This window comes from Amphiprion ocellaris, chromosome 4 (assembly GCF_022539595.1).
Source record: "Amphiprion ocellaris isolate individual 3 ecotype Okinawa chromosome 4, ASM2253959v1, whole genome shotgun sequence".
In the NCBI taxonomy this organism is placed as follows: Eukaryota; Metazoa; Chordata; class Actinopteri; family Pomacentridae; genus Amphiprion; species Amphiprion ocellaris.
In genome coordinates, this window is record NC_072769.1 from 30,751,647 (window position 1) to 30,778,343 (window position 26,697).

The 26,697-nt window shown below is 39.1% G+C and overlaps 1 protein-coding gene across 1 annotated transcript; it reads left to right on the forward strand.

Moving 5' to 3' along the window:
• Window positions 1-22,443: 22,443 nt before the first annotated feature.
• On the forward strand, window positions 22,444-25,482 carry hmx1 (H6 family homeobox 1). Its single transcript, XM_035953944.2, has 2 exons — window positions 22,444-23,045; window positions 24,517-25,482. Exons 1-2 carry the CDS (start codon window positions 22,745-22,747, stop codon window positions 25,137-25,139), a joined length of 924 nt encoding a protein of 307 aa, XP_035809837.2. The 5' UTR covers window positions 22,444-22,744; the 3' UTR covers window positions 25,140-25,482.
• Window positions 25,483-26,697: the final 1,215 nt, after the last annotated feature.

A 26,697-nucleotide genomic window follows, 5' to 3' on the forward strand; every position in this document is an offset into this window, starting at 1 on the left:
AACTGGCACAAAATGGTTACAAAATGGTCTGTATTTAATTTTGCTGAATCTGTGCTGTTCTGTTTCTTGTGTGTGTTTTTGTCTGTTTGGTCTGAGTTCATTATTTGTGTTAATGTTCCTTTAAAAAAAATAGTAAAACTTAAATGACATAAAAATTGTTACTCCATTTTTCTGCTAATATTTTAAACTCAATTTAACTGAGATTCCAGCCAGTGCTTGGTTTCATAAGCTTCTATCAGACGCTTTCTGCAAGAAAAGTTCATTATGTCCCCATCTGGTGCTTTAAATGTTTTACAGAGGGAATTACAGGCGGAGAATCAGGCTTTGAAACTCATCAATTAGATTAAATGATGAGTCAAAGCCTATAACTGGAGGTCTTGAATATTAAAGTGACAGTTGTGCTCTTCGGAAAGCATTTAAAACCATATAATAGAAAGGAATATACTGCATAAATCAAACATGTATATTGGTACGAGGATAAATAAGGTGCAGAAAACAAATCGAGGAGCGTGTGAGTCAACCTCTGAGTCGCTCTCAAACTTTCAATCAAAAGGGGCGTTTTTCATAAATCATGCCAACTGCCCACACACCCCCATCTGACAGTCACTTCTCCAGTTTTATGCCTCACACTTTTACTCTTCTTCACAGCAGGAAAATTGCATGATAAAAAATTTTGCAGTTCCGTATCACAAAGCAGCCAAATATGTAAAAGTGTATACTTTTATAACGAGCACTAGCACAAGCTGTTCTGCAGGCTTAGAAGATAATGTGCGCTTATTACTCTATCAACCACCTGTATATTTTTCCAATCAGCATCTCACACACTCCCTTGCTGTTTGTTCAACCACAACATCCACATCATGTAGCAAATGGCTAAAGCAAGGCTGTAATAGCAAGGATATGGCTTTGCCCACGTGTGATGTAACCATGGCAACAGGCACCTGCCAATATGCCATCTAGCAACCGGTGAGAATTAAATGAAAAAAAAGAGAAGGGAATGAAGCCTATATGTGGCAAAGTGTTTCATGGCTAATAGAGTATACTCAGACACTGTATCTCCATCTCAGTGAGCATAAATTAGAAACCCAGTATCATGTCTCACAAAGCTTCACAGAATTACAGATTTCCACTATCTGCAGCAGCTCAAATGGGGCCACCACACAGAGAAGAGCCTCGATTTTGCACTTCTTCGAGGGCAAAAACGAAGATTTAAGGAAAGTTGGAGCACAAGTCAGAATGAATGGTAGAAGGGAAGACTGCGGTTTTCACTTCTGCAGACCTTAATGCCAGAATTAGCAATCTACATTTCTTCTACACATACCGTGACAGGTTTGTCTCATGTGACAAGAGAACACAATGAATCATTCAACACCAGTGGTCAGGCCATAGCAATGTGTCAAAGAATGAGAGTCGACTGAGAACAGGAGATTTACGAATTAAAGCCTCACGCAGACTGAATGTGAAGGTTAGTGACATGGGGAGAGGAGCTCGATGGCAGTGAAAAATACACAAATATTGACCTGTCAGTTCCAGTCATTATTGCCTGCTACTGTATACACACTGGGGAGCACTGCTATAGTACTGGGGATAAAAACTGTCAACCTGTCAGTCAGTCAGTGTATTACACCTTGATGATGCTGTAGAGCAAATACTGGATGGTAATTAGGTTCCTCACTGGCTGGTCAAGGTCAAACTTGGAGAAATTTTGAATATTAACAGCTATCATGACCCCTCGAGTTTTCAGAGACACAGAGACTACATTAAAAAGGTCCTGCTGTCTGTGATTAGAAAAGAAAAGCAAAGAAAAGGTTTGGCTGTGAACAACAAAATGCCTTACAATTAGCTTGTAGGTTTGAAAAGTATAAGGCAGATTAAAGTAAACAAGGTTTGGAAAAGGAGTTTGAAGCAATTCAGGATAAACTAATATATACAGTTGATATTATGCAGTAGAATTGAACAATTCTGGGGGAAAAAAATCTTTTTGGTACCTGATTTGTTTGATTTTTTTTCAAAGTCAAGCTTTCAGTTCAATCTTCACGAGACACCATCAACAGCAGTCAACAAGGAGGACGTCGTGATTTTTTTAAAACCATTGACACAACAGTTTAAACTCTTTATTTATGCTATTCCAGCCTCAGCTATATGCTAATTGCATGGTTTCATAACACGATTTTGATGTGATGTCGATTAACTGCTCAACCCCACAACACAGAGATGTACAAAATGATGTGGACACACAGGCTTCATTAATGACAGTGGATTAACACCAACCAGGAAGGAGATGAAAAGATAGTTTGTGTTTGCAGGACAAATGAGATGCGAATCCCTGCAAATGGTCCATGACTTCATGAAGACATCCAGACAGAGATGTTCCAAAAATGCGTGTGTGTGTGTGTGTGTGTGTGCCAGTCTCATGTCTCTCACAGCCCTGTGTGCTGAATTGAAATGAGTGTGTCAGTGATAATACCCTTCACAGTGGCACTGCTTGCTCACTTCATTTATCAGCCCAGCCCTGGTGTCAGTAAAGCCCGAGCAACCTAATTAACCACGATAGCTGCTGGTTGTTTAATCTCCACGGCTTCACAAAACAAGCTGTGTTCTGACAAAAGATTTACAGGAAGCCAGAGGTAACAGACAATAACACACGAAGCCAGACAAAGACACACTGCTCCTCTGTGGAAACACTCGGTGTGTGCGCTCATCCTTGGAGAAACAGGGTTCTAACACTGACTGAAATATTTGCCGTATGTGTTAAGTGTATGTGCCTTGTGAGATTAGTGTTTTTCCTGTTTCCCACAGAACAAAATGTGAAACTCAGACTAATAAGCAACCAAATTTAGTGATTCATCTCATCTCACCTGCAGCTTTGTCTCAACTCCCAGGAGATTGTGGCGTGCCGCGTCATCGCACTCCTGCCGAGGAACAGCTCCGATGGAAACATGCTGCTTTCAGCGTGTCACTCTGAAAGTCAGAGTGTGATGTGTCAAAGTAATTAAGATCAAGAAGTTTTGCTGTGTCCCACTTGCCATTACCTGAGCATAGAGTTCAAAAAGCTCATCTGATAACTACTGTGGCCTGTTCTGTGTCACTTCAACTATTGTTGTGTGTTTGTGTGGCTGTAATTCTTTCATCACAAGCTCTGATTTGTTTCCTGAAAGCAACAGTAAAACCTTATTTAAACAATCCTTATTTTTTTTTTTATCTTTCTACATCAATTTCATGCCTGTGCATTAAAGGAATATGACATTTATTACATTTTTTTAAAATGTATTTTTACAGGCAGTTTCCATAAGCAATAACAGTGAACTCAAAGATCTTGTAAACTTGCTAGAAATGGAGCAGCACACCAGTGCTCACACAAAAATATGGTTTGTAGCCACTATGAGGCATGATCAAAAAGTTCTGAGACTGTTCACAGTGTTCATGCAACATTTGCAAGCACCAGCTGTCAGGAGTTGGTAGACACCGCACTATCAACAGTGGGATCTGTGTTACACATGTGACCACTGGTAGGTGCCCTTTTACAGTTTATTCATGGTCCCCAAACTGGAGCAGAGAAGAAAACATCACATTCTGTGCCAGTCAACAGCAATCTTTATGTCAAAGATCACCACTGGAGACCAGAGGTGGGGCTGCAGCTACCACTGAGAGATAGCAGCAGCTTTCACAGTGGAGGAGTTTACTGTCTGGAAGACTAGAAAATTCAGGTCAGGAGTGCACCAGGGCCATGTTTGATATTTTCCTCAACATTTACATGGTTATGCACTGTGAATTAGTCCCCCAGGCTCGGACTTTCAATGCAGAGTTATATTATAATATCCTGAGGGGTCTAAAAAAACATTCACCACAAACCACCAGTAGTGACATGATGTGGATGCTCCCACAGCGCAGTGACTATACACAGGTTTTTAGGGCGACAACAACACAATCATTGCACCCCACCTACACTACTATCATGTTTGGCCCCTGGGGACTTCTTCTTACTCCCCAAAATGAAATTCACATTCATTTTGACATAGTTTAGGACATTCAGTGTTCATTGCAGATGGTGCTTGACAGGACTTCAAGGGAATGTCACAGGTATTGCAGAAACACTGCCAGCTCTGTATGGCTGCACAAGAACACTGCTTTGACAGGTATGATTTTTTAAACACATTATCAAAACTTTTAATCTCATCACATCCTTTAGCTAAATAAGCTAAAAATACATTTGGAGAAAACAGAAAAGAAACCATTTCCAAAATGTCTGTCCTAACTCTTCACTTCAGTTCACTTTTTTACATTTCACAGAAAAATGGCAAGTTTTCACAGCAGCACCAAGAAAAGTAGTCAAAGTTCAACCAGGAAATCTGTCGATGCGTCATGCACATGTATGTCACTGTCAACACGGTCAGGCTGAGTAATACTGTGGCGAAATTTTTAAAGGCCAGAACAAGTTGGCAGAGGGCTGCATAAACTATTCCTGACTCTGAGAAAACTGGTGATCAAGCAACTGAGACAATAATATAATAAAACATAAAAAACTGCAAAGGAAAGGAGAGAGCATTGGTTATTTTTACAAGATTCTGAAAAAACAACTTTCTTACAAAAGTAGGAAATTAGAAAGTCCTTGGTTAAAGAGTTTAATAAATCCATGACAGATACAGATGACAGAAGAATCTTCAGGAGGATTTTCATATCAACAGCTATCATGAATCTCAAAGTTCTTAATACACAACACAAATATTGATTAAATGCTTAGAAATGGTGATAGTAACTTCAATTCTAATAAGTGGGAAAGACACTTATAAGAAAAAAAATAGACTGTAATACAGAATATAAAATATAAGCGCATTAACTTGCCATTTAGCAGAGTTTGTCTTCCGTATAGGCCACAAAGAATTTCAAACATTTCCTAAAGAGCACTGGTGCTATTTTTGAAAGGCACCTCAAGGTTAAAATAATAATTCTGAAAGGCTGAAAAGCTATTTAAAGGCCACCAAAGGGCACATCCATATATCATTTTGCTTTACAGTCCCCTTCATGTTCACGTTGGAGAATGTACTCAAGCTCATGGCAAAACGTAAAATATATCTGCATTAAACTCTACTGCCCAACTCCACCACCAACTATTCTACTTTACTGTAACCATGGATTTGAATCTACATGAGCAGTGTGCATAACAGATATACATGAAACATTCTAATGTTATCCACTCCCTTGAGAAACTATTCACCATAGCAAAGTTAACAGATGCACGAAGCTAACACTTAAGAGGAAAAAAAGCCTTTAAATAACCATCACAACTTTAATGAGAAAGACAAAATCCCAGGTGTCAACTATAAATCAATCTCTCAAGCATGCAGGGGAACACATAAAATACCAATCACAAGGCTGTGCTGTATTTTTAATTTGATGCAAACCTCTAATGCTGTAAACATCTCCCTATCGACCATCATACTACTAATTCTGAGCTATGTGGTGCTAGTGAGGGAGGGAATTAGGAGGAAGAGATAAACAGCAGCAGGTAGGACAAGGAAGCAGTGAAGAGCCTGTAGGTATTTGTGTATTCACCATCCGGGCATACAGTCGACTCTATGTGTGTAACCATCTCTATTAGCTCTGTAGTTAAGCCTCTAAGTTCAGCAAGGTGACTTTGATAAATGGTCCGACTGCTGACTCAGACTGGGCAGTCTTTCTAATGCTGTACAATCTGACACTTGGCCAGCTTCTAAATCATCATAATGTGACTGAAATGCATCAGGCCTGTATCAATCACACAGCTGAGGGAGCAGCGAAGTTAGTGACATGGTGAAGGAAGAGAAACAACTGTAAGAAATCAGTCCTTTCTGCAAGCGTTACAAGAACTCAAACACAAACAGGGATTTTCTTAACATTACTCACACACCTGCACATCAGTGAGGTGGTACACTGGGATCATTACTGGTTCTTCTCACCACGGCAGATTGGACATAATTGAAAATGCAGTATGAGGACACTGAATACGAAACGTTTTTCATACTTGTGAGAACAGAAAAATCATTTGAGCATTTCCCCTGCGTATAACATTTTTATCAGTGTAGCACATTGTTCCTTAAGGTGCTGTTCCAAATGGCCACACTCAAGAGCGGGAAGCAAAGCCATCTGTCAAAATAAAGGGCAAGAACCGATGAGTAGTACAAGTAGGTATAATGGCAGACAATTACCAGCAATCTCTTCTTACACTGTATCTATTGCATGCACTCTGTTGTACACACTGTCCGTGGCAAGAGCAGCTGTGACGAATGAAGAAAGGAGCTTGTCAGAGTTTGTCCCTGCATACTAACACCTGGAAGCTGCATGCATTTGGTGTGTCTGTCAGATTCAGTTTCAAAGAGATTGCGCCCCCTCAATTCAAATATGAAAAAAGTGTGTGATGAGCTGGTTTCAGACACCTGACAATCTGAGAGATACCGACATCTTAAAACCTCTACAAAACCCTCTGCTTAATCATAAAGACCCCAATCTGCAATCAGACAGGTGAATAAAAGCAATACGTATCTCCAATTTCAACTCAGTGGGTGTTATATAAAAAAGAGAAAACAAGAAAAAGGGAAAAAAAATCACTCATGCAGAGCAAAACACATCGACCTTGGATCTAGGCAAAATAGCCCTATTGGATGTCTGAAGGGCCATTATCAATCGATAAACCAGGAATAACTTGCATTATTCTTGTTTTTTGGGGGTTTTTGTTGCTTGTTGGTTTGTTGATACACTGATAAAAATCTAACTAATCTATAGGTCCTTGAGTCAATGAAGGGTGAAAATGACAGTGAAAAATTAGTCCCTTTCCTGCTGGAGGATTGCTGATTATGTTCACAACATTTAACAAGAAAATGCTGCTTTGGAGAAATTATGGCAGCACTGTTGGCCGCTGGCAGGCCGACGATGAGCTGCTTTACTTGATGGATGGATAGAAGGTAAACTGCACTGCTTCAAAAGCTGGATCCTGAACTTTAGTACTTCAAGTGTCTAAGGTAGAATAAGGAAAAACATTCAACTGAAGTCCAGCCTGAAGTGCACCGAACAATAAGTGTTTTGGTAAATATGAAAGATATGATGAGAAAAAGTATGACAAGAATGTAAACTGAACATTGTTGAAGTTTAACTGAAGTTTCAGGAAGTTAAACAAGAATTCAGGTTTTTGTTTTCACCCTGGCATATTTTCTATTAATAAGGTAGTAAATGTCATGAGCCCTTTAAAGTCTTCACTTCTGTTGTAGAGACTCAGTAACACAAAACAGCATTCAGTGGGAGCTCTTTGCACTTTTCCAAAGAATTAATCATGCAGAACATTTGTTTAGTCAAGCTGAGTCCTTCACCTGGGGATACTTTCCAAGTAACCTAATCAAGACAAGTTTATTTGTTTAAGTCCATTTCAACAACTAAACAATTCAAAAGCGACTTTAACACAAAAAAGTTAAACAGAATAAAAGATGGAAAGTAAAAAAAATACAGTGCATTTGAAAATATTTATTATTTAATGAAAGGTAGAGACAAACAGACACATCTTCAGCATTGATTTAGAAGAACTGAGAGTTGCAGAAGACCTGATGTTTTTTCAGGCAGATATGTGGTGAGTGAGAACTAAAACCTGTCTTTTTGTTTTGACTTTGCTGACAGAAAGTAGACCTGTCTCAGGTGACCTGAGATGTCTGGATGGCTCATAACAAAGCAGCAGACCTGAAATGTATTTCTAAAAACCAACAGCAGTATTTTAAAATCACTTCTTTGCCTGACAGGATGCCAGTGTGAACAACTCAGAGCTTGAACTATATAGACAAATTCTCATCGGCATATTGGCACTGGTGTAGACACACAGTTTGTTCTATGCGTGAGTCTGTCCTTCACTGTGGGGATGAAGGTAGAGACAGAAAGACAACAAGAAACCATCAAAGACATGGTACTTTGGGAAACTATGTGTTCCCGTGCTTACTGCTTTGCTTGCTTTGACACCTGTTAATGTCAGACTTAGAAAATTCCAGTTTTGGAACTACATCTAATGAATCTGTAGCTTTGATAAACATTGTCATCCTGAAGTTTCTTCAAAATCAACTAAAAGCAAAATGTCTGTTCTAGGCAGCTAATGTCTGTGTTTAGTTTCAGTCTGACTTGAAAGCAAACACTTAAAATGATTTGCGTAAAAAAAAATTGTTCAATGACCAGCACTAAACACAGATTTTTTTTTCCCAAAATCATTACAATGATAGTGAGGAGTGGAAAGTTAGCATGACACCTGTAGCCACAACACACCAGGCTGAAATAGGGACCAAAACGGGGCAAAAGGCTAGCCAACAAGAGCATGAAGTGTGATTGCTGTTGCTCAGTATTGAAATATCATCATCATGCAAGTCCATTGTGCTCTTAAGACAGCTTTGCTCAATGGGAGATGGTCAAGTGCCAGTAGCTACTGAATAAGGATGGATGGATTTAGACATTGTCCATTTTTTGTTAGTTGAGCATAATGTGTTAACTCACACTGCATATTTTATTTAGCCATCAGTCCTATGACCTCTGTGTTCACACTGCACCGAGACAACACGTTTGATTTGCCAGCACAGAAGTTTGAGTATCACACAATTCATCAGAGAGATGGACCAAAATGCAAGAGAACAACCACCAAACTGGCAGAACTTCATCTCCATGGGCTCTAATCACTCCAGTTTGGGGCCAAACTGCACAGTTGGGGCTTCGGGTGTTTAGAGAGCAAAGCTTTCAGACTTCCCAAATTGGTTCGATGGCTCAGACCACTGGCATTCTGCCTGGTAATAACAGCTTGAATCAGCACTCATGGAAACATCAGCACTGCCTCCTTTTCCTAACTACCTATTTTCTGTCTCTCCATGTCCACAGTGTCTATGTGGGCTTTTCAGAGCTAGTTAGGCCTCACCTCTCCACCAACACCCTCACTATGTTTCCCAGCACTGCATATCTGTTCCCAAGAAGGGTTTTAAGCTCATCTCATTTCTCTATTTTGAGCCTCCTCTGTCCTTTGTCTTTCTGCACATGGCCCAGAAAAGAATCTCAGCGTTCTTTCTTAAAAGATGTTTAAATTCCCAAAATGCACCCAGAGGAGTGATGATTTACGGATGTATCCTCGCTATATTCTTCTCGCAAGTCTTTTCCACCACTGAGATGTACAGAAAAGGTGTGGGACACAGCTGGAATATACAAACTGTGTTGGAAGCAGGACTGATAAATCTGTGTGTATAATATTAATACCACTCAACCATAGCATACACCACTATTTATTTCTAGACTACTCCTTTGTGTGTCACACCACTCTTGCTTTTTATAATGTGTACTTATTTTATTCTCTATACTTGTATATTTTTAGTCTGCGGCTCTTACTTTTATTCTTCATCTTTTTATATAAAGCGGACTTTGAGAAACACACAAAGAACTGTAATGTACCTGTACCTTAATGTAACTATGCAAATGGCAATCAGTTCTATTCCATTTCACTTCATGGCGTATGTGTTAAAACAACAATAAAAAAACAACAATTTATAATCATATATTTCTGACACATTATGCCATGGTGTGAATTGATTCATGAGCAAACATATGCTGTAAATTCATTCTCATGAACACTGACAGATCATAAATCACAGCGATAGGCAGTAACCAAGCAATGTACATATGATGCAGCTGTGCGACACGTCATATTTTACTGATGCTGCTCTAAAACACTAGATAAAGATGTCTCATTGTTAAACGCCTGTTGCCTCGACTCCTCTCTCCTCGTGTCTCTTCCTTGCCCCCTCCTCTGACATCTCTCGAGGGAGGGAATAAAACACGAGGCAAGGAGTTGTGAAGGGGATCGAGGATGTACAAACTATAGAAATGAGAATAGGGATTAGTCTCTCCAGCTGCTCCTCTCTCTGTATATCGTCAACATTTTCCTCCTGACACTGCTCCAATTCTGTAATTTGCATTAGTATTCTAGCTGTTCATGTGTGTTTTGCAGTTACTCCTCTCTACGGTTTCCAAATTCCAGTTGAAATTCATGTTTTGTGTGTCACATTGCAGCTCTCAGTGACCAGAAACTGCACATTTTCCAACCTTATCCTGTATTATACCGAAACAGTCCCTAGTGAAATTGAGCAGCAATGTGGGACTGAGAACCACTGATTTAAAACTGCACACTAATTACCAGGCTAATGGGGTTGGGTCTATTTGGAGTGGAATAATTTTAACCTCACACATTATTCACAAAGTGGAGAAGTTGAAGAAGTGATGGGCATAATAAAGAAAAGACAAAAATGACTAAAGTTGTAGTTAATTTTTTTAAAAATTCTGAGAAATCCCATCACAAAAATATATTACACAGTATGTTGCAGTATCGAACATGTGGGTAAGATTAATCTTACAGCAGTAAAAAAAAAAAAATGCTCTGACATTTCAGCCAAAAAAAGTAATTCTGTGTCAGTTAAATCCAGCACAAGATGATTTTTGTGGATAAAGCATGCTGCAACTGAATCTAAACATCTTCAGTCCAGTGCTCTGTTTCACATGTGCATAATTTCAGGGAGAGAACAGGGAGTGATTGTTTTTTTTCTTCTAAGTGGTGCTCAAGCTATTAGCCTTCCCAAGCAGGTACGGAGGTACAGTGAAGGACCTTGGAAAGTAAAACCCTTCAGGAGGAGAAAAAAAACATACCTGTTCCTATGACGACCACTGAAAAGAATTCAGAGGGACTAACAGGCTTCCTTCCAAGGTGCATTAGTTAGACTCTGATGCCACCTCATGGATAAAATTTGCATGAGTCATACATGCTGTTAGTAAAATCTGGAAGTCTGGAGTTGAAATTCTTTTTTGAAATATGAATTACAACAAACCAAATAACTCAAACTCAAACATCAACCAGTGCTGAAAGTAGATCGGTCATCGGACGCAAGATTAGTGACACTGAAAGGGAATATGTTTAGATGCACACACATTTGAATAGTTGGTTGTTCTTTTTGATCACCGAGGAGAAAATTAACTGCAAAACAAGATAATAGAAGAAGAGGATGAGTGACAGAAGAGGCCTAAGATCATTGGACCTGTGTCAGCTGCAGAGGAAGCTAATGAAAACATGTACTTTGGTGCCACCTAGTGATGCTTGTCTTTGTGTGCATGCCTGAATGGACTGTCATTGAGATATGAGTAAAAAAAAAAAAGACAAATGCTAGTGAAGATGAACTTTTCTGGTCATTCAGTGGTATTGGTACATCAAAAGTTTAACACGCATTTGAACCAGACACACAAAATTCAACATCTGAGACAGAGTTGTAGTTAAGATCACCAACGTGTATGTGCATGCATGTGTGTATTGTGGGTATTTATGTGTGTGTACTCTTGACTTGGTACTGTACAAATGTTTTCTGACAGTGTGGGTCTTGACAAAGGCCAGGGACCTGTGGAGAGAGAGGAAACTGTGCAGCTTCATCCAATCATCAGTCAGGATCCTCGAGGCAGAGCTCTGCAGTAGGCCTCCATGTATCTAATCATGTCTCTCACACACATAGACATACACACGTGCACAGAAAATGTATAGAAAAAGCACCCCTCATTGCCCTGGGAATTAATCTTATGGAAGTATAAAACAGGCATCATTTTAGTTAACTATGAGTGTAGCCCTAAGAAAGAAATGAGGTGAGTGAAAAAATAATATGTGTAAGCTAAACCTCTCTGGTAAAACACAGATGGTGAAACTACAAAATGAAAACCTATTAAATATAGGTGAATTGAATACCATAAATGAACTCTCAGAGAGTGTTGTTTTGTCACTAAACTTGTTCATCTTTTACACCAAGTCTGTTGACAAAGAGCACTACTTATCATATTGGGTACATTATTTTTACCCACTGAAGACACTGAACACTGAAAAGAATTTTTGTCTTCTGGAGAAGATGACTCTCATCAAAATTTCCTGAACTTTTTCAGTGATGTTTTTTAAATTTGCATGTTATTATTTTAATTCATTTTTTAAACACTGTACTGCACACATTCATCTTAAATTCTATAACTAAAATACTGCAGTAACAGCTGGATGACAAACACAAATATAATTATGCAATATGATTATTTTGATTTCAAATGTGAAACTTTTTTCTCAGCACTCTTTTGTTTGCAGTTATTTCTCCCCTTGAACAGGGGAAAAAGTGCACTGACTAAAGCACAGTAGTCAAAGGTTGAAAATTTTGTGGCATTGTTTGAAAATTAATACAAAACATTTAAATAAGATTTAGACCAGTAATGGATATCTAGTAAATATTATACATTTGAATTATTTTAATGCAAAGAAAAATCCATTCAAGTAAAGAATGTGTTTAAGGTTAGCTTTATACTTTTTTGTTTTTAAAATCAAAGTAGTTTTTTTTTTTTGTGCTGCAAGCTGGTTAGCTTCCTGAAGTGTGTCATATTTTCAATGTCAGATGAAATTTAAGAAGAATCTCAGTCATGCAGGTGTAGTAAATCTAGACTAAGCTTGATTTAAATTCTTAAACTGTTTTTTTCTATTAAAAAAAGATATAAAGATATAGTTATATATAAACCAAAATCTCTTCATTACATTTGTTTTAGATTTAAGGAACAGTGTTAGATGGTTACCAACAAAGCTGATACCACTGTTACTGAAACAGCTCCACATGATTGTTCAGTTTTTTTTTTTTTTTTTAACAAATAAGAGGTGTTTCTTTACTGTTGATATTCTCAAGTCATATAGTGAACGATCTCCCCAATGATCCATACTGCACATATCACCATTGGGTTGTGATAGAGATTAGAGGCCTCCTGTTTTGCACCAATGTATTGTGGGCCCTCATGGGCGACTTATCCCAGGAGGGGGAGGGTAAGATTAAGGTGATCCCTGTGTTCACTAATTCATTGACAGCACATTAAAGTACTCAAACATGTAGACAGTAAAATAATCACTTTAGCCTGAGAGTCATCAAAAATAGGCCATTTCTCAGATGTGTGTGTGTGTGTGTGTGTGTGTGTGTGTGTGTGTGTGTGTGTGTGTGTGTGTGTGTGTGTGTGTGTGTGTGTGTGTGTGTGTGTGTGTTTGCATCAATGTGTATTTAAGTGTGTGTGAGTTGGATGGTAGGTCAGGAGAACTCGGCACACACACTCAGGAAGTGTAGTAGTGGAAGAAGGGCGGGGCTTCGAGGAGCATTGCGTGACAAGACTGAAGAAAACAGAGTGCAGCCTGGCATCTAACTAACACACATGCACCCGCACACACATGCACTCTGATTCCCTATTAATGCACACACATAAACATTCATGCATGTGCACAAGCAGGCTCTTTACTCTTTTATGTCGCTTCAGGTTAGGTTGGCTACCCTGCCTTCTCTACTCTTCACCCACCCCTCACCCCTTTCAGTCGCTTCTACTCCACTTGGCTCCTCTTTCACTCTTCCGCGGCCTTTTCTTTTTTCAACATCCGAGACTCTAAAATCTGTTTTTCCTCTAACATTTTCTACATGTCAAGTCTTACTTGTCATGACTATTCCATATAATTACAAAATGGAATGCCAGTAAATAATAGTGTCAACATAATGTGACCATGTGAATTTGTTTCAATGCAACTAAGCCTTCACGCGATGTTTTGAAAGAGGTAAAGAGGTAAAAGTGAAGCAGTTTCTGGTAAATGTAGTTGTTGTCCAATATGTAATTGATCAGAGGAGCAATACATGCTCCCAGTATCTGGTAAAGACTAAGTGAAATTTCAACACAAGTTTAAATGAAAATAGCTCCTAAAAATATTGTATAAAACAATAATTCGTTATTTCATACAAATGAGAGATTTAAGGAAACCGACTGACAGTATAAAAGTAGTAACTGCACAGTTTCTCTCTATAAGTTTCTTCTATATGTTTGTTTTTGCTAAAATCCATATTGGTGCTGTTTGTATTTTGTGGATTGGTCTTTAATCTAATTCAGCCACCTCATTATTGGGGGGGGGGGGGGGGGGGGATTTTTGTTCACAAAGACAGTAATTGACAAAAACAAACGCAGAATGTTGTTTCATTAAAAGGCACATATTATGTAAACACATTTCAAACTAAAACATACCAGTCTGATTGCTGGGGAAAGTTGTCTGGAAATGTTCACAATGTACATCAACACATTCAGCACAACCCGAGAGATGCTCTTTTATGACTAACTGCTTAGCATTCTGCACTGAGTCTCTAAGAGCTTTACTTCAACTTAAACAGGAACAAAAGTAAGTTAAGTCAAATGGAAAGTAACATTTTCAGCTCTTGTGCTAAACAAGAGAGAGTGATCATGATCACTTAAAAATAGTGATGAAAGTTTTTAAATCTGTTTTGGCATGACATGAAATTTGACAATTAGGTGAAAAGCTTTTTCCAAACCAGGATTTCACACAGACACACATACAATGTGTGTGTGAGTGTGTGTGAGTGTGTGATTGAGATAGATAGATAGATAGATAGATAGATAGATAGATAGATAGATAGATAGATAGATAGATAGATAGATAGATAGATAGATAGATAGATAGATAGATAGATAGATAGATAGATAGATAGATAGATAGATAGATAGATAGATAGATAGATAGATAGATAGATAGATAGATATTTTCTTAAACAGTTAGAAAATAAAATAAAATGGAAATAAGTATGATTTTTTCTTAGAAAAAATTGTTTAGAGAAAAAAAGGAATATTTATTTATTTGTCTGGGGGGAAAGTCACTTCATAAAATGCACAAAAAAAGCAAAAAATACGAGCAAATAATAAAAAATATAAACAATAACAAAAGTTACTATATATCTATACCAAATAAGATGTCACAAGATCTCCAGTCAACCTTCTAGCAGCTGTTTCTGTCAGGTTTTGATAATTTAGCAGCAGATTCATGCTGGCCATGCCTTTATGGTTTGGTCTACAAATGCTCCTGCAGTGACTGTACAGCGGGCTATATGTCTATTTAAAGCCCGAATGCAGTTATTTCAGCTGTGCACCGATGGTGTGAATGCTTCCTCCAACCTCCTAATTTACTCATCTCGAGTCTAATTGGCAGCGGGAGCGCGGACGGGGCCTATAGGGCGCGCTCTCGACTCCGTCCCCGCTTCACCAAGGGCTCTGCTCTTCTTTCTCACGCGATCGTTTAATGTGATAGACGCTCATCTGAGCATGAGAAGATCAATCTGTGGTCAACTGGAGTGTAACGAAAAAGAAATACTAACTTTAAAACAATTAAACTGAAATATTAAGAGCAGTTTACAGGAGCGAGGTTGGGGCTTTAAAACAAACTTAAAGGGGGTAAAAAAAAACATATGATTTCTTTTGATGGATTTGATTGTTTTTTTTATTGTGGCGAAAATGTGCGCTAAATAGATTTGTAACTGTGGTCAATATAATGCTGCTAATCTGATTTGTAAGAGTGACTAATGGCCAACACAAGGTTATTGTTAACGTTTGGCTGTGGGGAAATAAGCAGGCACCAAGCGTTTGTTCTTTTATGCGGTTTAACTTTAAAACCGCAGCGTGGACGCCTGGTAGGCTTAAGCTGGTTCAGAAAAGGGAGACAAGACCAAACTATTGCATTACACTGACCTCCAATTAGCACGCCTTAAACTTTCACCGAAGAGAACAGATGATTGCTCTAATTCTGATAGAAGTGAGTTTCCAGAGCATTTAAGTGAACTCCAATGAGACAAAATCATCAAATAAATAAGCACCATAATAAATAAAGCATGTTTCGTTCCTGAAGTTGCAATTTAAAATCTATTTTCAGTGTTTTTCTACCCAAACTGCAGCTGCTTGGTGCCACTGATGGATTTTGTGTTTGTTTATTGCCAAATAGTGTGACTGAACACTTTATTATTATAGGCAATAATTTAACAACTTTTTTTCTGGCCATATGGCCACGTTCATTAGCCCATTTCAAAGCCTGATTCTGCATCGAACGCTGGGCAGGTCTTGGCTTCTTACGCACAAGTAAGCTTATTACTGGAGGTCAGCGAGTCCCCGATCCACGTGTTTCAACTTTGGTAAGAAATTAAGAAATATTACACCTCTCATACAGGGCATCAGGGTGTACGAAGACAAATGACACTGTTAGAGAGGAGTGCAGGTTCTGGACTGAGAGGCGCAAATCACACTATCTGCTCTTTTTTTATATGTGGAAAAATAATGAACATTAGACAACTTAATATACTTTCATATCCGGGCTTTAACAAATGAAAGCTGCTGAGAAAAGTTACTGTTACAGTTAATTTACAGTCATCGATACTGAGATTTAATGTCATTAGATCATCCACGACAGTTTAAATCTATTTCCACGCCACTTTTTTCTAACATACTGTTGCAATCTGGTTCCCCTTATTTATACAATATTTTCTCGAGGGACTGTGAACTTTCTAACGACTTTTCTTTTATTGCAGGAAAGCGGGCTTGGATTTGAGTACAGGGTCGGCTGAGGGGGAAAAGGTCCCCGCTTCTCAGCCCCTTTGTACTGGGCTGACGAGTCCGTCCTGACAGGGGTTAACGTACCGTAAAGAGGTTAAACAAACGGACATTCCCGTTAGAAATCCTCCAGACACATAAGGCCTTATAAGTCGATAAATTGGCAGTGGTGGTCTCAGGATTTAACCAGGGACGGAGGCTGAAGCTGCAGGATTCATTTTCAAATTTGTCTACTTTTTTTATCCACTTATTAAATTCAGTCTATGACTTTGTGTAAGCAGGAAGGTTTAGTTCTGCTTTATTCTCCAAAAGGAAACTCTGAAGGTGTTAATTCCATGTGGATTTCATGTTTTTGATGCACAGTGATATTAATTGACTGAATGACATTTTATTCATTCTCATTATCATCACTGGAGTCTGGTAATACTTTACAGTTTACCAGGCATAAAAAAATATCATCCAGTATTACAAACATATTTGAAATTATTATCTGAAAAATGAATATAAGAGAATTGATGTATCCTATGTAAACTTTTTAGTCCCATTTTAACCTACTGCTTATTATTTAAAGGTTTAATGTTACTCTTGGGTTTTGTAAGGGCTAAAATCGTGAATAAACATATAATAAAATACGCACAGTTAGATTTGATGTAAAAACCACAACAGTTACATGTTTGTGTGAAGAAGAACTGAAGAACTTTCATCAGTGAAGCCAGATGCAAAACAGAAATAAACAAATGTGCAACTCTTTACTGCACAAATCAGAATTGTGCAACACAGTCAGGAGCAACAATTCAGCTTAGTTGTAACTGACATTTTCTTACCATAAAACCAGTTTGGATGTAATTTGGTGTGATGTGCTAATACCATTGCCTCTCAATGAAGCATATCCTGTGAGAGGATAAAATGCTCTGTGATCAAAACCGCTGAACCTGAATATTTAACTAGAGATTAAAAAGGTCTGACCCTTGAATTTAGTAACTTTACAATAACATCAAGGCGGACAGTGATTAAATGTGTCATCTTCTATATGTAAAACAAACAGTCTTCTTCAAATGAGTGTCCCACTGACACAAATACGTAAAGTAGAATGATCAAGAAACTAGGTTACAGCAGGCTCTGAATGCATTCTTAATGATTAAAGAGATAAAAATGCATCATAGATGGAGTAAACATATGTAGAGAACAGCAGCACTGGAAGCGTTTCTTAAAGGGGAGATGAAACTATGTCATTTACTCGTGTTGTTTCCTCAGGAGGAATACATTTTTTTCAGTGCAGCAGCACTAATAAAGTTTGTCTTAAGAAGGAAAACAATGTGCCCAAAGTGTAAACCTCTTGTTGTTTAGATTTCAGATACAAATATGAATGTCCTGACTTGAAATTCCAGTACGGTCAGAGTGGGTGTAAAAATCCACAAATCGTCTCAAGTCCTTTGAGTTTCTGAGTCAAAAATCTCTTCCAAGCCTTGTTGTGAGGCTCATGCTGATACAGAGCTAAAAATGCCTTGCTAAGGTCTGGCATTCACAACCTATACGCCGTTGACTTGCACCGAGAGGAAAGAGAACGACAGAGATTATGGGCAATTAAAGCCCACTTTATGCTGGACTGCTGGCGTCACACAGTCTGGCCAAGAATGCTCACCTCGGCTAATATCAATGAGAACAAACTCTGCAGCATCAACTTATTATGTACAGTGAATTATTAATGCCAGAGCTAGCACAGTCGGGCTTAGCTGGCTTGCCAGATAAGGAACGTAGGTATGCAATGAGATTTTGTTAGAAAAAGTGGAAAAACTTTAAGGTTTGGAAAGATCATAACTAGTGGGAAAAGATGAAAAAGGCTTCTTCATTCTACTATCAAACACACGGAAATATGAAATAACTTGAAAGCGGACAAACCACAGTATTGCAGCTTTTTAACCAGTCAGAGAATCCATTTTGCTTTTATTACAGCTCTGAATTAGTGACATGATCTGCTTGCCACCCTGCTTTATCCCACTTACAGCATGTGGAGCTTGCAGGCAAAATAATAAGTGATCTGAAAATTAATCTGCTTTGACAGATTTTCAAATTACTGCAAGTTCCCTTCTGAACTGCATGGTGCAAAGCAGTTTTTGGAACTCGTAGGTGTTCTGTACGTGCAACCCTACAGTGCACTGCACCCTGTTAACCTTCGGAGGGCCCTCCCCACAAACCCAAGCCAAGTGCCTACTGAATATAGGTCTATCTGTGTGGTTCAATCTCATGGCCTTAATGTTTTGGTGTCTATTATTTGCTAGTGACATGATTCCTTCACTGTGCAAATGTGTTTACTGTATGTTCATATTGATACATGTGCATGAGTTCAAATAAAAGTCAGCTGAGGTCACTATACTTCACTGAGTCATTATGAAGACATCATAATGTACAGAGAGCTGTGAAATGCCCCAAAGGAGATCCATGCCTTCCTCTGTCAGCCTGCCTGTCTCACTGCCTCCACTATAAATGAACTAGGTCAAACAGTCTCCTTTCTCATTGACAGTTAATCCCTACTGAGCGCGACATACTCCAGAACCAGAAAAATCACACTTGAAGGAGTAAAAGCTGTTGTAAAATCACAATCAGACCTGGGTAAATTAAAAACAGGAGAATGCAGAGGAAAGACAGCTGGTCAACAATGCTCAAATGTTTAATTTAAATGAAAAAATGATGTGTTTTAAATAAAACAGCCAATGGAAAGGCAGAAAAAAATACAAATACTCTGAATAGATGTTTTTAATATCCTGTTTGGTAACTCTTTAATGTAAAGGGATCTGATCTCCAAGCAGAAAAAAGAGGAACTGATTACAGCAGCTAACAAAAGTGCCAGAAAATGTTCCGCACTGGTCTAGTGGTCTAGTGTAAGATTTACAAACCATATAATGATGTTACACACAGTCGATTTGCTTCTCAAAAACCATGCAATTTTGCCCTCACTTCCATCTCACAGAGGACTTCTGTTTTCTCTTGGACGAAAATAACACAAACTGCAACACAGCTTCACCGCTTGCAGGCCTGGCAGCACCGAGGGCTGGAAAACACTCACCACCGCCAACTGCAGAAACATGGTCAATTTGAAGCAGCTGTCTCCTGGAGCACATGCCTGATGATATGATTTTGTGTGGTGAAACTGTATTTCAGCGCTGCAGTGGAAACGGAGGGGGCTGTTAGTTGTGGAGCAGGTCAGCAGGCCCTTACAAAGCAAAGGGCACGCCAGTCTGGATGAGGATCAGAGGAGGATGAGAGAGAGGAGAGAGGATTTAAGAGTGAGAGAGGAAAGTGAGAGAGGGGCCTCGGGGTCTGGACTGTCGGCCCCCAGAGCAGGGGGCGCCAGCCAGGGGGCCACATCGTTCCGACGGCATGGTGTACACAGAGAAACCTGATCTAATGTGGGGTTTTTCACACACCTAAACACATCATTTTCACAGAAGCACAATCGGAAAAACTACATGAAATAAACTCATCGGCCACTTTATCAAGGACACATTTGAAATGGAATGCAATTGAATATAACAGCTCTGCCACAAATTCAACTTTTGCAAAGCTTCTACATTTTCAGGTGCCTGAAACTGTGGTGGTGGTGTAAGGGATTGCATTACATTCAAAAATGTTCCTAATATTTTGTCCACTCTATTAACATACATGAGAGGTCCAAAAATTTACATACATTTTTGAATGTAATGTATGACCACCACCCACTGTAACCTCAATTATAAACGTTAAGCAGAATTATCACCCTATTTTTGACAAAATCATCAAAAACTGAAAATGTAGATGCTTTGCAAAAGTAGAGTTTATGGTACAGAGGTTGTATTGGACTGCATTACACTTCACAGGTGTACCTAATAAAGTGGCCACTGAGTGAACATGCAGTTATTTGATGCAATGAGTAGGAATATAAGATAATATATATAATGCTAATGATAAGCGATTATTGATAAATAAAGCAGGAGGCTGTGTGTGCTTGAAACATCAGGATCATAAATGTTAGTCAAGATGATACATAAAGCTGACTTCACACATTCGAGGAATACTAATTTCCTTTTTGACAAATGCTAACACTAAGCAGACATATCTACGGGACCCCTGACTGTCATCCCTATTTTGTTGCTTGAAGTTTTGTTTTTGTTTACATCTATAACTAAGATAACAAGCCAATCAAGCAATGTAAAGATTTTTATATAAAAGTCTGTAGGGCAAAAAAAAAGTAGAGAGAAAGAGAAAATGATGATTAATCTGAAAAATATTATCTATAGAAGGACAAAACACCTTCACAAAAATTGTTTCCATGCAAAGAAAAAAGTAGAATTTCAGAAAACAGTGAATTGTTATTTGTCCAATTTATCCAATGTTCATGTTGAAAAATCTGAGGAATAAATCAGAAAGGCAATAATTTTGCAGAAAATAGACATATCTGGTAGTGATTTTTTTCTATAATGCTTTTCACTGTAACTGCTGTCAACAATTATTTATGAAATAATCTTTTAGAGCCTGAAACTGACTTTATTATTTGGCTGTACTCTAATAAATATCTGCATAATCTTAACCTTCCAACTCTCAATTTTCTAATAGATTAGATTTTTCTTGATATACTTTCCCATTGAGGGATCAAAAAACTTTATCTTATCTTTACCTTATCTTAAAATATATTTTAGATTATCATAATTTGACAACAGACGTATATCTCTTTTACATCTACAAAGTTTGATGAACTTGTTTTCCAACACAACCCGTTAGACGTTGACATTTTTAAAAATAAATATTTCCATTTTTTGTTTTTTTTTTTGCATAAATCTCAGACAATAAGGAACCTGCGGCTAACTGTTAGAATTTCTACTCATGAAGTTAAGCAGGTTTTATTTCGCCTCATGATCCACAAACTGCAATCAGCCAAGGCGTTATTAGGTCTATTTACTCTCGATATTACAAGACAGGTGCAAGGCTCGGCTCTTCACCACACGATGTCGTGTTACTATTGTCTGCGCTGAGTGTTAGGTTGAAGAGCAGCATTAACGCTGATCCACTGTCAAAGGGTAAGTCTTGCCTTGGGGGAGAGACAGGGGGGAGAAAGAGAGAGAGGCTGGAGTTAAAGGTCAGAGCCACTGACTCCATTGAGGGAAATAAAAAGCTCAAATGTCTTGCCATTTCAAGGGAAAGGGTAAAGACGCCCGTCAGCACTCATTTAAACGATTCAGATGATCTAATAGTGATGAGCTTACCATCATCATCTGCGCGATGAAGACTAAGTTTAACGGAAACATACTACTCTTAAATTCACGTGTTTGTCCAGGAGCCTAAAATTTGAGCTACTTGCTTGCAGAGGATTCACCCAGAGTCCATCAATGCGCATCAGAACTGCTCAGAGTTTATTCAACGCTACACTGCTGATCAAGTCCAAATCTTGAGATAAGAGGAAACAACTAAGACGTTATTAATCCCCGCAGCACACAGTTATACACAAATAGCCTTATTATCAGAAATATTAGAGCCATTACGCAAAGTTTGGATAACCTTTGACAGCGGCCAATTCCATGGCGCAGCGTGCCATTTTGCGCGGTTGAGTGCACATATGCGTGCACAAATCAGCCTTCAATAACAATTTACCACCAAGTTAATTTTATTTAGATCTACAGAATACTGAAAGTGAAATACTAAACACATATAAGCTGTTGTCAGACGCTATCCAAAAGCTATGGAGTTTAATGGGCTACTAAAGCCTTCAAAAAAATACAGGTAGACGATTTTTGCTCATGCTATAAACAGGGCACACGTACAATTGCTCACATTGGCAGGCTCCATACAGTCATCCTCCTCCCTGGCTGATCTTTTATTTTGATTTGCACTCGAATTGACCCAAATAAAGAGTCCAGGACCACGAACTGAGGTTTTCTCCTGCCTGCGTGGCCTCCAGGGGACGGGCCTGCACGTGAACCAACACACACATACACACATACACACACACACAGCGGCTGACGCATGAGACAGTAATTCTCTTTCCTTGGAAAACCCCATTTGCTATTGTGCTCGTCCAATCGCTGGATGCCCTCGGCTCATTAATCGTTTGACTTCACTGTACTGCTGTCTCCGTCGCTCTGTCTCCTTCTCCTCCCGCTGGCACCGAGGAGATTCCCCCTCCAGTCTACGGCCATGACTCCTTGTCAGACCGCAGCGCAAAAGGAGCGACGCTTGAAATGACTGCTTCGATTTTTCATCACCTTAACGCACGATCGAAAGAGAATCCGCTGGCTTTTTTGCGTCATACCGCCGTGACATCGGGGAAAACATGCAGGAGAAGCTGACGGACAACGCGAGTCCCACTTCATCGCGGGCGTCGTCGTCGTTTTTTATCGAGAATCTTTTGGGGAAGGGGAGGAAAGGACAGGAGTCGGCACCGGACAGCGGTCGAGGGGATGCTGGCGTGGAAACAAGCTCCACGGAACGAAACGTAGACGCGCATCAAGCCGAGACAAGCGCTACAACGCCCGGAGACTCCAGCTCCACAGTCCGGTCTGCGCACAGAGAGTCGCCGTTGCAGTGGTACAGCGGGGGGACCTTGAACTTCAGAGCTTTGGAAACTGCACACAGTGAGTATAGAGTGGCTCGTATGCGTGCTGGAACAAGATGTTGTTACGAAGAAATGCAAAACATTTTTATGCAAACAGTTGAGCTCTGGATATTCTATCCTGTGTGCAGTGAGATATGAAAAAGAGCAGACAGTTTACTGCAGCTACTGCCGGCACATGTATACGGAGATTAATACACTGATGCATGCGATGTGTGATTACCAGTTTTAAATAAAAATGGGTATTTCAATTAATACAGAAATTAAATGCGTAATTCCAGTTTAAGAAAGTTCTCAGGGCAAATGAGTCTTAAGATAAAAACAGTAGAAGAGTGGAAGCTCAGTTTAAATCAGATTTATGCAACTTTTATTTACATTGCTATTATTTACTCTTATTTACACGTTCAGGTTGCTTATTTATTTGCGCCAGAGTTATTACAGAAAGCTGGCACGTCTCAGTTTGCTTATTCGCTTAATAACACCAACAAACTTAGGGCAAGTTGAGTTTGGAACCGTGATTATTGTGGATGATAGGCTGTTAGAGCGTTTACTCACCCTGAGCTGTCCGAGCTTTCCAAACTTTAAGGATTTAACGTTTGGAAAGCTCGGACAGCTGAAGTGCATCTGATTTGTAATGCAACTGAAAATCTATTTCTGTACACAAGCTAAGACATGCGTCGAGCTGTAAAACACGTGTAATACTTGGGGTTTTCACATTAGAAAGCTGATTTTTTTTCCAGCTTCTGTACGTTGCACAGAGGACATTTCATGGCTGGATGGCATCATCAGATCCATAACACGGTTTGAAGATTACGTGCGGACTACATGGATTATGAACAAATGCCCAGAATACAATCCAAAACAGAAACGCAGCAGCAGGGCACGTCAGCGCGTCGCTTTTACGCACAGTCGGTCACATTAGTGCCACTCACACGCACCCTCACAACAAAGTGCCCCTCCCTTTTGTGTGCACAAGCAGATACTTTCATTTTTTAAATTCCAAAATCACCGTCTTGTTTTCACATGTAACAGAGGCCCCGGAACAGTATCCGCACTAAACCTGGATTCACTTGTTGGATATTACTACCAGGTTAGTCTGCGAAGATATTGTAGGATTTCCTTTGGAAGACATTATACTCTTATCTGTATCACAATCGGGCTTAACGCAGCTTCATGTGTTATGCAATCCAAACAAAACGCCTTAGCTTTGAGTCCCAACTTTCTGCTGTACTGGATCAACTGCTAAATGCAAATAGGAGCTTATTTTCAGAAGTGAAAACGCCAGATATGCAACAAAGTGGTTTAGTCATTTCCCCTAAAACACTTTTTAAAAAAAAATCCTGTTCAGTGGATTTATTTTTTAATTAATTTAAGTGTATATGTAAAGTCTCAGGACAACAATGTAGACTATCAGAAAGCTGGGTCAAGACATTAGAATATTTGAAACATCTCTCGCTTTGTAAGTAATATATGTTGTTTTGTCTCATTTGAAGGTCCAAGGGAAAATACCAGTTCAGAGGACCCCTGCTGCTCAGTGTCAACTAGTGACAGAGGTTCACCTGCCGTGTCCGAGCCAATAACTGAGGGCAGCGACGAAACCGACAGGAAAGCGGGCGACAGCCACCTGACGGATGACAACGAGGACGCGCAGAATGTCTTTGACACACGGTCAGAGCAAGACGCATCATCTGACCTGACCTCCACTCGAAAGAAGAAGACCCGTACCGTGTTCAGTCGCAGTCAGGTCTTTCAGCTGGAGTCCACTTTTGACGTGAAACGGTATCTGAGCAGCTCGGAGAGAGCAGGATTGGCAGCATCGCTCCACCTGACAGAGACTCAGGTCAAAATCTGGTTCCAGAACCGGAGGAATAAATGGAAGAGACAGCTGGCGGCCGATCTGGAGGCTGCACATATCCCAAACTCGACCCAGCGGATTGTCAGGGTCCCCATCCTGTATCACGAGGGACCTACGCCCACTGCAGCGCTGGGTTTCAGCTTAAACGGACATCCAGTTTCTCCACCCATAGCGGGCTTCTCCAGCTCCATCAACTACCCTCTGTCATCGTTTGCTCACTCCATGAGCATGCTCAGATCGCAGATGACCGGCTTGGTGTAAAGACTGTTAAAGACTGATATATGAAACTGTTTACAGAAATTCACTACGTTAATGTTAATCGTGCAATAACCCACAATGCCGCAGAAAAAAAGTTGATTGCATCCAAAGATAGAGCCGCAGAGTCCATGATTATACCACAAAGCGATGAAGTATCTTTCTTGACAGTATAAACTGTAACAGTCGAGCATGGCAAGGCCGAGGAGGGCAGCGGACTCCGCAGCTGTTGATGTATGTTTAAATACACACATATTTTTTGCAAACTTTTATATTTAAAGTCACAGTTTCTTTTTCCAACTTTATCACTTTTTTCCACATAATAAAAATAAAAATCAAGCACAAACTATCTCCTTTTCTGTTGTTTATGTGCACGCGCGACCTAAAGTGTGTCTTCATTTCGGAAAATCACAGATAGGCAGGGTCACACCACAAAGACTGTGTTTACAGAGAATCAAGTGAACCCATATGTTCTTTGACACATGTAAAGAACAAAGCTTATAGCAGGAACATATGTCTTTTTCGGAAATAGAAAAGTTAACCTTTTCCCCCTTTTAAAAGTTTTGTTGCAAGTCTCTTGTACTTGGCGCCCTTGCACATTAACAGTCTTTTAGTTATATGTATGTGTGCGTGTGTATATGTGTGTGTGTGTGTGTGTGTGTATATATATATATATATATATATGTGTGTGTGTGTGTGTGTGTGTGTGTGTGTACACACACACACACACACAGGAAGATGCAACACTAACATCAATAAAATAATAATCCAACATATTAGAAAAGGAACTAGACTTGGAGATATGTAAATGAACTGGTCAGGAAAGTCATTTAGTTCTATTTAAAGGCAATAGCGTTTGTTTTTTAAATGCCAGCTTGTTGAGTTTTTGATGTGAAAACGTGTTTATGAACAAATTAGTTTAAATTTCTATAGGATAAAAAATTAAGGCCTACATTTAGAAGGCCGTTTTTCAAACTACTGAAGTGGTGAAGGAGACAGTGACTGCAAAATAAATAAAATTATATGTATTAAATCATTTTTCAGGTAATGTGAGATGTAAAGAAGTATTTTTTCATATGAGAAAAGAAAAATGTATCCGGGCCTATGGATCACCAACTATAGTAACTCAGCCATGAAACACACGATCAGTGTCGAAATGCATCAACGTATACAGTTGTATTTCTTACCTATTTACTATTTTACTTTGTATTCTTCTCACACCGCCTATATTTTACTAACTATACCTAAAACACAATAACCTCAACTTACAAAAGAAATACGTGAATGCGTAATGTAATATTTAATATGTAGTTTTCAGAAATATAATGTAAAAAAAAAAAAACATAAACGGATACTGTAAATCAGACAATGGTAACATTTTTCTTTCTAAGAAGTTGACAAACTTTTTATTTTCGGGATCCCCAAATCATACTCGCGTTAAGTTGTCTGACTGAGACATCGATTAAAATCACATCAATTACGCATGGTGTCAAAGTGCACATATTGTATACGGTGAGAAATGACAGTGAAAATTAAACTATTCTTTATTATCCTGGAAGGCCCC

Coding starts and splice junctions, on each gene's coding strand:
- hmx1 (XM_035953944.2), top strand. CDS start 22,745: ATGCAGGAGAAGCTGACGGACAACGCGAGTCCCACTTCATCGCGGGCG. Junction 23,046..24,516: donor AGCTTTGGAAACTGCACACA/GTGAGTATAGAG, acceptor TCTCATTTGAAG/GTCCAAGGGAAAATACCAGT.